Source organism: Zalophus californianus, chromosome 10 (genome assembly GCF_009762305.2).
Source record: "Zalophus californianus isolate mZalCal1 chromosome 10, mZalCal1.pri.v2, whole genome shotgun sequence".
NCBI classification, from domain to species: domain Eukaryota; kingdom Metazoa; phylum Chordata; class Mammalia; order Carnivora; family Otariidae; genus Zalophus; species Zalophus californianus.
Genome location: NC_045604.1, coordinates 78529287 through 78541919, shown reverse-complemented (window position 1 = coordinate 78541919; position 12633 = coordinate 78529287). Strand labels below are relative to the sequence as shown.

The 12633-nt window shown below is 58.6% G+C and overlaps 1 protein-coding gene across 1 annotated transcript in view; it reads left to right on the top strand.

Moving 5' to 3' along the window:
* The window catches only part of LOC113932557, a 167529-nt gene that overhangs the window by 112068 nt on the left and 42828 nt on the right, over window positions 1–12633 (top strand). The window contains 10 exon segments of the mRNA XM_035722212.1: window positions 1141–1253; window positions 1578–1659; window positions 4787–4820; window positions 4823–4923; window positions 6516–6678; window positions 8690–8805; window positions 9394–9534; window positions 11042–11155; window positions 11255–11383; window positions 12040–12201. Of these exon segments, the coding sequence (XP_035578105.1) occupies window positions 1141–1253; window positions 1578–1659; window positions 4787–4820; window positions 4823–4923; window positions 6516–6678; window positions 8690–8805; window positions 9394–9534; window positions 11042–11155; window positions 11255–11383; window positions 12040–12201 (1155 nt within the window).

Genomic DNA, 12633 nt, shown 5'->3' with positions numbered 1-12633 from the left:
CGTCCACTCCATCCAGTTCCCCAGCATGCCGGGACCTACTATGTGCATGACGGACAGAAGCTCCCGTGCTGTGACTCTGCAGCACTTTACAGTTTGTAAAGGCTGTTGGTGATGCTAACGGCCATCAGCATTGTCTGCCGAGCCATCTCTGTAGTCCCCGCTGCGGGGTGTCGGCACTGGCCTCCTACGGCCCGGGTTCCAGCTCCCCGCCCTGCGTGCTCGCCGCCCTCCTGCTCTTCCACTCGGGCCAAAGCCCATCCTTTGTTGGTGGAGCCCCTACTCCGTGCTCAGTGCCGACCTGGGGGCTTTCTGTGCCCTGATTCATTTCCTCCTCCTAACACCCTGCGAGGGGCAGGCGGCCTAGCTCTTAGGAATGCCAGCTCTGGACATCAGATCCCAGCTCTGACTCCTGCGTGCTGTGTGGCCTCGGGCAGATTCCTTAGCCTCTCTGTGCCCTCAGTCTCCTCACAAAATGGGGCTGGTAACTGTCCCGATAACACGGGGTTTGGGAGGATGGAGAGCATTCACACTGTGAATGCACTCGGGGTGGTGCCTGGTGGAGCAGATGCTTTTTCACTGTCTGTGGGTCACACGTGAGCACACGTGTCACCGGCCCAAGGTCACGTAGCAAGGAGGCAGCAAAAGGGACTCAGGCTGGTACCCGGGCCCTTTCCCACAGTGCCCTCCCACCTCCGAGAAGAGCAATCTGCTGTGGCCCCCTGAATGGGGCCAGGCCCTGGTCACTGTCACTTGGTGCAAGTTCGCCTAGTCAGGACACCTTCTGGAAGCTTCATTCACAACCTCTTGTTTCAGGTTACCAGCACTGCCCTGCCCACACTCCACTCTGCCGTGAGGAGAGGCCATTCCCAGGGGCCCAGTCACCCCTCACGCAGCGAGGCCTTGTCACTGTCCCCACGACCCAGCAGGCCCGTTTCCCGCTCTCCCAGACCTCTAAACCCTCTTTTCCTAGCCTCGGCCCGGTGGTGGGGCGATGTGGGGGAGCTCATTCTTTGCTGATGTCTGGGGTGCGGGTCTGGTGGGGTGCAATCCGCGCTGCCGGGAGGGAGCTGCAGAGTGGGGCCCGGGAGGGTCCTCGGGCCGCTCGCACTCCTCACACCTCACAGCCTGCTCCTTCCTCAGCTCGTGTTCCAGAAGCTCTGGGCAGAGGAACAGATGTGCTCTTCCCTACGGCTGACCTGTGATTCTCAAGCCAGCCTGGTCCTCGACATGTGTGGCCAGAGCCAGGCGCTCCGGTGAGGGGTTTTCTGCAGCTCTGGGGGCCCCCTCCCCCCGAGGAGAGAGGGGTGGGTGAGGGAGACATCAGCGGAGCCCCTGCTGTGCACTGACCTCCAACCCACAGCCCCCCACCCACAGCCCCACTGCACAGATGTGGGAAGGAAGGTGCAGAGAAACAAAGTAGCTCGCCCAAGGTGAAACAGCTAGTGAAGTAACCTTGACCTTTGGGGACAGGACCTGGACGAGCAGTTCTTGGTCTGGCAAATGAAATGTATCCTAGGCCTCAAATACAAATTAATAAGGGGTACAACCCAGGCCTCAGGCCCTCTCTCTTCTTCCAGCAAAGAGCTGCGGGTCTCCGGCCGGCACCACCTCCCCATCCTCCTGGGCCGCTGCCCCAGCAGAGCCTCGGCCTCAGCCAAGGTAACTGTGCCCGGCGGCCCCTGAGCCCTAACTGGTTCCAGATGCCCCGCCCCTGAGCCCTAACCGGTTCCAGATGCCCCGCCCCTGAGCCCTAACTGGTTCCAGATGCCCCGCCCCCCCGAGGCTGGCGGGGGGGCCATGCGGGCCAGGCCCCGCCTGGGAGCGCTCACGCGTCCCCATCCGTGCGCAGGCCCCGCTGGGCTGCCCTCGGAAACCCCTGGCTCGGGCTTTCTCAGACATCCCCAGGCTTACATTCCTGGGCCAGGCCCGCAGCCCCCAACAGGGCCCCTGTGACCCCGGGGAGCGGGGGAGGCCGGCCTGCCCCGTGCCTGGCGCCTGGCACCGCCTCACCCGGCCTGGCATGCTCCCAGCAGCCGGATCACATGGCACAGCCCTTTGAGCCGAACCAGCGCCGCCTCCGGGTGCCCCAGCTTCTGCCCACAGCCCAGGGTCTCTGCATGTCTTCCCGCCCTTGTCGGCAAATCCTCTCCCCACTGGAACCCCCAGACAGCCCCAGGTCATGCATCTGGCCTGCATGTAGCGCTTGGGGGTCCTGGGTTGGGGGTAGACAGCAGGCCCAGGCTGGCTCTGCCCCCCTTCCGCCGGTACCATGACCTGTTTCCCCGTCTGCCCCTCTTCCTCAAAATCAGATATGCCCAGCCCCCGGCCCAGGACCCAGCACATAGTAGGTGCTCAGTGAAAGATGTTGACTAACGAATGAGTGACTGATCGTTACATTTGCCAGCTAGTTGCTTGGTTATCCTACTAGCCACGCAGTTTTGTTAACTGCCCTCCCTGCCCAGACCTAGACTGCCTCTGTTCACAGAGCACCAACTGTGTGCCAGGCCCTGCCCTAGCACGTCCCCACACGATTCTAGTGTTCCCCAAGCTCTGCTACTGACTGCACATTCAGGGACCTCTTCATTTCCCCCCAGTCTTTATTTTGAATAGTTTCCAACCTATAGAAAAGTTATTTTAGGACAGTGAACATTCCCCAGTTGTTAATAACCTGCCACAACTTTCTCTCCATACTTACGTGTCATATGTATTTCTATATTCACACATGTGCACATGTACATTTTCTTTATCATTAAGAGATGATATGGACATGTTTCTGGACAACATACCTCTTTACTCCTAAATATTTCAGCGAGGGGCACCTGGGTGGCTCAGTTGGTTGGGCGACTGCCTTCGGCTCAGGTCATGATCCTGGAGTCCCGGGATCGAGCCCCACATCGGGCTCCCTGCTCAGCGGGGAGTCTGCTTCTCCCTCTGACCCTCTTCCCTCTTGTGCTCTCTCTCTCATTCTCTCTCTCTCTCTCAAATAAGTGAAATATGTTAAAAAAAAACAAAAAACAAAAAAACTTCAGTGAGTGGTTCTGATGACAAGGCTATTTTCTTATACAACGTAGCATAATTTCAAAATTCAGGAAATTTAACATGGTGTAGTCATACTGTTATTTAATATATCGTCCATAATAAAATTTCCCAGTTGCCCCAATAATCTTTCAAGGTGAATTTTTTGTTTTTTTTTTCAGTTTGTTTTAAACCCAGGACACATTCCAGGATCACCCAGAGTACTTAGTTGCCCTATATCTTAAGTGACTTAATCTAGAACAGAGGTCTGCAAACTTGTACTCATAAAGAGCCAGATGGTAAATATTTTAGTCTTTAAACCCAATATGATCTCTGTTCTAACTGCTCAGTGCTGCCACTGTAACAAAAAAGCAGCCATAGATAGTATGTAACTAAATGGGCATGGCTGTGTTACAATAAAACTTTATTTACAAAATCAAGTGGTGGGCCGAATTTGGGCTAAAGCAGACCCTTGATTGAGAAATTCTTCTCCCACCCTGTACCTATTTTCCCCCCAATATTTCATTATTAAACTTTTTAGACCCTGGAAAATTAATAAAACAATTTTATAGTGAACATCCACATACCCACTGCCTCGGTTTTCTCACTCCTATTCAACTCCGCTTGCTTTATCAGATAGCTCTCCGTCCATCTGTGTATTTGACGCATTTCAAAGTAAGTTGCAGATGTTGATATGCTTTCCCCTAAGCATCTCACTGTCTTTAACCACCTTTTTAAAAAAAAGATTTATTTATTTGAGAGAGAGAGAGAGAGAGAGAGAGAGAGTGTGTGTGTGTGTGTGTGTGCGCGCGCGTGCGCGTGCGCGCGCGCGCATGAGCGCATGTGTGCAGGGAGGAGGGGCAGAGGGAGAGGGAGAATCTCAAGCGGACTTCATGCTGAGCACAGAGCCTGATATGGGGCTTGATCTCACAACTCTGAGATCATGACCTGAGCCAAAATCAAGAGTCACTTAACCGATTCTGCCATCCAGGTGTCCCTGTCCTTCCACCTTTAAGAAGAAGTCATATATTGACAATTTTGAAATGTCCAGGCAATTATTTTGCAAAAATTCTCCATTTGGATTTGTCAGACTCTTTGTTCAAGATTCAGGTTGAACGTTTTGACTGAGGTCAAACTAATCTGCGGAGCTCTTTAAAAATGTCAGTTTCTCCATCCTGTTCCCAGAGGTTCTGTTAGAAGCTGTAGTAGATAGAGACCCAGAATCTTTATGCGTAGCTGATGCCCTAAGTGATTCTGTTACATAGCTAGTCTGGAAGATAGCACATTATTTCATACAATTTTCACATCAACACATCAATAAAGTGTCATCATCCCAATTTATCAGGTTGGAAAGCAGAGACTCAGGTGGTTAAGGTGCTAGCCAGAGGTCATCCATCCCATGTGACAGAGAGCCAAATGGGCATCTGTTTGATGGCCCAACCTGCGCTTTGTTCCTTGCACTAGACTGCCCCCTGCTGTCCACTATGGTAATGCAACTGGAATTCTTGCCTAATGGCCCCAGGCCCTTAGCCGTCTTCGAGTCAGTGTGACAGCATGAAGGACGGGGGGGGGGGGGGGGGGGGGGGGGCTGCCATGGGGCACACCTGATGGCCTAAATCGAGGCTCAGGACCCTCGTTTCACCAGATTTCAAACCGTCCAGGAACTCGTGGGTGTCTGGGGCCAGAGCCTACAGCCTGGAGCCAGGATCTATTGGAATATTCCATCAGAGACCAAAGAGAAAACCTCTCACCTGCTTTTCTTCTGACCCAGCTACAGTACTCGGAGCATGAGGCCGAGAGCATGATTTCTTGGCGGTGGAGGAGCATCATTTCCACGTGGGCACCAGGCTGGTGACTGCAAAGGCCAGTGTCACCAACATCATCAAGCTGGAACAGACCTTCCCCCAGGTGCATGGAGGGTGGCCAGGGGGAGCTGGGGGTGGGGATGGGGGGGCGGCGGTTTCCGGGAGAAAAGAGGGATTTGTGAGGGGCTGTGAAGTGGGTGAAGTGTACTGAAATGGATTCTCAGCTGCTCTCAGTGTCCCTCCCTCCCTCCCTACCCCCCCCCACATTATTTGCTGAGCCCCTACTAGGGCCCAGGGCAGGCACCACTCGAGGAGCTGAGGATATTGCCTGGGACAGGACTGAGGGGTCCTTCCTCTCATCTGGTGGGGAGAAAATCATGCAGATAAATAAGAGAACATTCCAGATGGAATGTATCCAGATGGATACATTCTAGAGAGAAAAGAAAATGGGGTCATAGGAGTGGGTGTGTGATTGGGGAGCTCTTTAGGTGGCCAGGAAGGCCTCACAAAAAAGGTGACATCTGAGCTAGCCGTGGATGACAAGCAAGTGTTGGCCATTAGAAAATCTGGTGAAAGGGCATTGCAGGCTGAGGGAACATCACGTGCAAAGGGCCTGGGGCAGGAACGAGTTGTCCCGTTTGAGGCATGGCCGCTGGGCTAGAGCAGAGCGGGTGAGTTGGAGATCATGGGGGTCCGCTCATAGGGCAGGACAAGCCACAGGGAGGAGTTTGGATTTAGTTCTCTGAAATTGGAAGCCTTTTGAGGACACGATCCGAATGATGATTTCGGATCCCTCCAGCTGCTATATGGGGAGTGACCTACAGGGGGCAGCAGAAACACCAGTGAGGAAGCCCCTGGGCTTAGCAGAGCAAGAAATAATGGTGTCTTGCGTCAAGGTGGGGCAGTAAGACATTCAAGAGTAAATTCCCCCCTCCTCCCAGCATGTCCCCCTGCAGGGCCCTTGAGCTACCCTCCAATGGGGGCACCCACCTAACGGGGAGAGTCTCCTTCTCGAGCCTTTGCGCAGGCCGTTCCTTCTGCCTAGAATGCCCTCCGTGCGTTGCCCACCGACTTCTTTCTCTGTGTTCCTTTGCCTCTTGAGTATCTTTCATGCTACACTTGTCCCCTTGTTCCATCATTTTTTGTCTCCGTGATGTCTCCCCATCCACCAGGGGCCCCTGAAGGGCCACGACCCGTCTTGGTATCTCTGTATCCCCGTCGCTCAGCCCTGGGTCTGGATCCTAATGCCTGCCTCAGTACGTGTTTGAGAAACCCCTACTCCCGACCACAGCAGCTCCCATGGGGCACTGCCCACAGGTCAGCCCTGGGCAGACACACCCTCGCATTGTCTCAGAGATTGGCGCTGTTCTCATCCCCTCGTAGGTATAGTATAGACGTATAGAGGGGGGAACCTGAGCTCAGAGAAGTTAGGAAACCGTCCTGAGGCCCACACAGCTTGGAAGCGGAGCTGAGAGGTGGTGATCTTTTCACAGGGCCACGCCTGTGCCCACGCCCTCCCTCACACTGGGGAGCCTTTGGCTTTATGACTTCCCGATGTATCTGACAGCCCAGTAAACCATTGTGCCCCACAGATGTTCCCTGTCTTTCCTCTTCTGAAAGTGCCTCTTCTTTCCTACCCCACGCGGGAGCCAGGGCCGGGTTCCCCAGTGACCCAGAACTGTCTTTCTCTTCCAGTTCAGCATCCTTCCTAAGGAGCTGGTCCTGCAGACCTTGTACGAGAGAGCCCGTGGGACCCACACTCTGCACCAGACAGTTTTGTGGGATGACCAGGAGGCGGTCCTCAACGGAAGCCTCTCCGAGCCCTTCCCCAGGCCCGCTGGGAACCTCAGCCTCCAGGGTGAGTGTCCGAGAGGTCACTGGTGGGAGTGGCCTGTGGGCTCAGTGGACCATCTTTGAACAACTGCTTATCCCAGGCGCTGTTCCAGGCCCTGGGGGTCCATCCAGAAGTAAGATGGCTCCAGGTCCCTGCCCTCAGGGGGAGAGGCAGTGAGCAGGGATGTGAACATGAAGAAAATCACATCAGAGTGTTTCTGAGAGTGGGAAGGGTTCGACTGAGGGGTGCGGGGCTCCTTTAGGTGGGGTAGGCGAGGAAGGCGTGTCTGAGGAGGTAACGTCCAGGCTGAGCCGTGAATGATGAGAAAGAACTGGCTGCGGCGGGGACCTGAGGAGGGGCATCGCAGGCAAAAACAAAAGCAGGTGCAAAGGCCCTGAGGTGGAACAAGGCTGGGGTGGTAGAACCACAGCAGCGAGGCCACTGTGGCCGGAGTGCCCTGAAGGGGGGTTGAGGAGAGGAGACAGGCGGAAGGGCTGAGGGACCCGGGTCACACAGCATCCCGGTCCCCCAGCCGGGAGTTAGGGCTATCCTGAGTGTGAGAAGACAGGAAGTGCATTAGATGGGGCAACCCCAAGCTGTCCCGGGGGTTTCAGAGCAGAGGCCGACGGTCGGCAGGGGCGGTGAGTGCCGTCCCCCGGCAGCCCCACGGACTGCACCCGTGTCCCCTGAGGCCATCCAGGAAACAGGTGGCTGTGGGAGGGGCTGTGCCATCCCAAGGACTGTCAGTTTCTGTTTGGTGAGTCCCCTTTACACAGAGCAGAGGCTGTCCTGCTGTCTGCCACGTGGGAGACACAGTGCAGACCCCGCTTCCAGGGGCACGGCTTGCTGGGTGGTCGGATGGCATTCCCCCTACAAGGCAGAGGAAACGTGTGGCCCCTCAGCACGCCCGGGCAGGGAGCCTGTGCATGCACGGGGTTCGTGGGGGAGGGGCGCTGAGCAGCCCGAGGACCCCACTTTGTGGTTACAGAGCATGGGAGTTTTGGGGGGTCAGAGGGTGGAAGGAATGAGGGTTACAGCGCTGAGGGTGAGGTGCACGAAGGTGGGTCAGTGTTCCCTGGGCCGATGACCCTGTGGCACCTCGAGATGCAGCTGGTGTCACCGTCTCTGGGTGCAGCTCCCAGGAGCCTGCGTAGGGGCAAGTGGGACCCCTTCCAGAGAGTTCCGAGTCACCGAGGGGGCCCTTGTCTACCGGGGAGTCTCAGCTGGACTCCTGCCCAGGGATCCGGGAAGACGGGATCAACTGGTGGCCTCAGGACCTGGGGTCAGGCAAAGCACGAGGTCAGGGCAGCTGGACTCCGCCTAGGGGACAAGATAGGGGACCCTGGAGGCCCGGAGACTGTCCGCTGTGAGGTCTCAGCTGTGGGGATACCACCTGTTTCGCAATCTGGGACAGAGGGAGAGCGGACGGCAGCTGAGTGTGGCCTGGGTGGGTGAGGGGCAGTCACCGGGGCACCGGGCACCCGCAGTGTGAGGCAGGTCACAGCGGTGCGAGATGCTGGCTGGGAGGCGGACTGGGCCGCTTTTACTGTGCGACGAATGGCCAGGAACTCCGGGGCGTGTGGGGTACGTGCTGCTGCTCGCGCCTGGGCTGTCCGGCTCGTTCCGGGGCCCGCCGGCTGCAGCCTGGCTTCATTCCCTCGGTGGCTGGGTGGGGGTCCCTAGAGGGCGGGCGGGCCTGCCGAGGCCTCTTCAGGCCTGCGCTGGGAGCCGGGGGCCTCACCCTCACCACATTGCTCTTAGCAAGTCCCAGGCCGGCCCAGGTTCAGGGCCCACGGGGACAGATTCCGCCTCCTGACGCAGGAGGCGCAGAGTCTCCTCGAGGAGGTGGGGAATGGAGACTTGGGGCTTTCACGGGGACAGCGCGGGGACCGCGATGAGTGGTGTGGTGGCCGAGTGAGGGCAGAGCTCCTGAATTTTGTGCAGACGACCCGAGCAGGTGGCTGTGTCCGCTGAGATCCCCCTGAGCCCTCGAGCTCCCCTCACGTGTCCGCGCCCCCCCTGTGCCCCCGCCCAGCAGAGCTCAGCCACCCGCTGTCCCCGCCGTGGCGCGGCAGCCTCCGCCTGTCCTGCGAGCACTCACCACGGGAACACCGGGGCGACCTGGCCGTGGGCTGGGATGGCAAGGACCAGGTAGGTGTCAGGGCCGGAAGGAGGCCCCGGGAACTCCACCGAGCCGGGAGCCTGGGCGGGACGGTCAGGGCCCAGGCCTGCCCGAGTCCGAGGAGCCTCAGCGGGGCCGGCCCGGCGGGTCCCCATCCCCAGGAGACGGTGGGGGGGCAGAATCGGGTCCCGGCAGCACCTGAGCCACAACAGGAATGCCTCTGGCTGACACCTGCGGAGGGCACCTCAGCCCCGCTTTCACATGATGAAATCGAAGCCCAGAGAGGTACAGCGACTCGCCCGGAGTCACAGAGCTTAGTGGAAAGCAGGGCTGGTGTTCTAACCTATGAAGGCCTCCAGCCCCTCTGTCCTCAGTCCCGTCTGTCATACACTATCCCTGTCTGCTCCCCTCCAAGCCTCGACATTGCCCTCTGCAGAAGGGGCTGCGTCTCTCCAAGCCCCCCCCCCCCCCCCCCCCCCCCCCCCCCCGCCCAGTGCTGGGCCTGTGTGCTCAGAGCCTGCTGCCCTCACGCCCTTGCCCTGGAAGGCGTCTGCGCAGGGTGGGGAGGGGGCTGCCCTGTGGGCGAGGCCTCCGGCTCAGCCTGTCCCCCTCCCCAGGTGGTGGTCTTGTCCTCTCTGCAGCTGGGGAAGGGCAGGCTGGCCGCCCGCCTGGCCCTGGCTCACCCCTTCAACCTCTCCTGGTGGCACATCGAGGCCAGAGGCCTGGCTGAGGGCAGGGGTGGCCAGCAGAGCGGGCAGGTGAGTGGAGAGCATCTGAGGTGCCCACAGTGGGGGCGTCTGGGGGTTGGGGAGCTGCATGGCTGGGCCCACAGCCCACGACCTGGGTACCGCGTGGCAGGGGAAGAAGGTTCTGCTTGTCCCCGTTGGGAAGGACTCTAACAGAGTCACAGATTCCTGAAGTTTGCACCCTGAAGGGTCCTTCATTTATTCATTCCTTCATCGATACCTTATTAAGCACCCACTGCATGTCAGGCCGTGTTCGAAGCACACAGGCCTGCATCTAAAGAGCTCACACTTTGGCAGGGCAAGAGCTTATGCACATGTCCGACTCCTCATTTATACACTGGTCCATTGAGTCGGGAGCTGCAGCGGGTCCACGCAGGGCAGCTGGGCTCCTCGACTAGCCGGGTGGCCTCGGGTCGCTCCTGGACCCTCCCTGAGCCTCAATGTCCTCAGCCAGGAAATGGAAGCCAGTAGGCCCGTGTGTGTCAAGAGCAGACCATCTGTGCCAGGCCAAACAGAGAGCCTGTCTAAAATTCAAGCCAACGAATGAAGGAAAAATGGAGAGTTGTGATAAGCCCGTGAGGAAAGCAGAAAGGAGGCGGAGACAGAGGCGAATCAGATGCGGTGGTCAGGGAGGGCCTCCTGGGGGAAGTGGCTTGTCCCCTGAGGACCTCCAGATGAGAGGGAGCCAGCTCATGACAAGCTGGAGGAATAGCATCCCAGGGGTGGGGGGAAGGAAGGAAGAGCACGTGCAAAGGCCCTGAGGTAAGAACAGGCTGGCGAGCTTCAGGAAGAGGTGGGGCAGGCACCAGGGAGAGGAGATCAGCTGAGGGCCCCTGCCTACGTCGGCTCGGGCTGCCGTCACAGAACACTGCGGCTGTGTGGCTAGCTGCCTTTCGTTGCTTAAAACAAAAACACATATTCCTCCCCTTTCTAGAGGCTAGAAGTCCGAGATGAAGGCGCCGGCCTGTCCGGTTCTGGCGAGCGCTCTCTTGCTGGCTCGCAGTCTCCTGCGTCCTCACCTGCTGGGGAGAGAGTTCTCTGGGGTCTCTTCTCAAAGGGGCGCTAATCGCATCTTGAGGCCCACCCCATGACCTCATCGGCACCTAGTCCCCTCCTGTCAGCCCTGCCTCCTAATACCATCCCTGGGGATGAGGGCTTCCACAGCACAACAGGGGCATGGGCCGCACGGTTCAGTCCCCAGCAGCCCCAGAGACCCTGAGTGAACGGCGCGGATTTCCTTCTGGCTTTGGAGACCGCAAGGCTTGGGTATTGGGAATGAGGCATCTTCCATCTAAATGCTTCCGGTCTCCCAGGCTGGGTGTGGCTCTGAGCACCTGCAGACGTGGGCAGGAGGGAAGACAGGGTCTCCAGCTCCCCTCCTTCGTCCCCTACAGTGGGGGGGCTCCACCCTCCCCACTCTACCCCTCCCACTCCCTTCTCCATCCCCAGCACGCACACAGATGGAGAGCATCAGCCTCCCCTCTGGCCCTCCCCTCCACCACCCTCCGTCTCCTTGCAGGTCCAGTTGGCCTGGGACAGAGGGCAACCCGTGACCTTGCACCTCACCTGGACCAACAGGTCCTCGGAGTTCAATACCATCTGGGATGGCTGCCTGGCCGCCTCCCCGGGGCAGGTATGCGCTGGTGGGACTGCCAAGCCAAGCACGGGGCTCTCCCTAACTCTGGGCCCCTGTGCTGGCTCCCCCAAGTCCCACATTCTGTCTTCTTGTCAGCTCCAGGAAATTTGGGGCCTGAGTGCCCTCCGGGCCTGTGGGGCCTTAACACAGACCTTGGCCGTGTTCAGCGAGCAGCTCGATCTATCCTGGGACCGACGCCGGGTGCAGCAGAACCTGACATATGAGGTGAGGCCTAGAAAGCCGGGGTCCCAGGCAGGTTGCCCGCAGGGGGTTCGCACCTGCTGTACAAAGTGCCTGGCTCTGAGGCCATGGGGTCTTGTGCCAAGGCTAGCTGTGCTGGAGGATGGTGAGCAGCTCCTTTCTCCACTGTGAGCCTTGGTGTTCTCATCTGTAAAATGGGTTCCCTGACTGGGGTATAGTGACAGCTCTGGGGGGATGAGGGAAGCAAGGTGCCCAGCATGAGGTGAGCACTTGGAGCAGATGACACCAGAGGGCTTTTAGGGGCAGGGGGAGATCAGGTTCCTGGAGGTGTCAGGGTTGGGGTCTTCCCGACATCACTGCCCACCCAGGACTGTGGCTGGGGCTGAGCACTGTTCTGCAGAGCCTGGGACAGGGACCAGACCATGGAGAAATGGGGAGAAATGGCCCTGAAGTCCAACCTTGTTCCTCCTGGGGTCTCACACCCTGGGCTCTGGGACCCCTTAAACTCAGGCCCCCGGTGCTCCCAGTGTATAAATCACTGCTATGGCCGACTGCAGCTCTCATGATGGGACTTCCAGCACCTGACCCTCTCTCGTGAGGTCTCCCGTCTGCAGCTGGCCGTGGCCCCCTCTCCCCTCTCATGGGATGAGCCCCTGCCTCATGGTGCCCTCTCCTTCCAGAGGCATTGGCCATCCCAGGCAGACAGGATCCACGCCGAGGCCGTGCTCGAGCACATCTTCACCGGCTCCTGCACCACGCAGAGCTTCCAGGGCGAAGTGGAGACCGACTACACCCACCGGCTGCACCATTCCCTGCACCTGGGGCTCTGCGACCTGCCCAGGGTGAGTCTGTCCCGGGGAGGGGGCCCGGACACCCACGGAGGGAGGGTGAGGAGAGAGGACAGCATCCGCAGAGCGCAGGGGTGTGAGCGAGGGAGCTGCGAGCCCACATCACCGCTCTGCCATCTGCCGGTGGGGTGATCCCAGGCAGGGCGGGTCGACCCTCTCCAAGTCCGGTGTTCCATCTGAGGAACAGAAGAGGCAGTAGGCTTCAGCATGTAGGGTGCTTGTGAGAGAGGAGACGTGACACAGGAAGAGAGCTTTTACACATAAATGAAAGGTGCTCAGCTGCATCGTTGTCGGAGGTGAGGTGTTGGGACTCCTTTCCCAAAACATTCTTCCTGGGTTTGTTAGCTGGTTGATTGGTCCCCTCCTCCTACCTACCAACCCTCCCATCCAGCCACCCACCTACTCACCCACCCTCCTATCCATCCA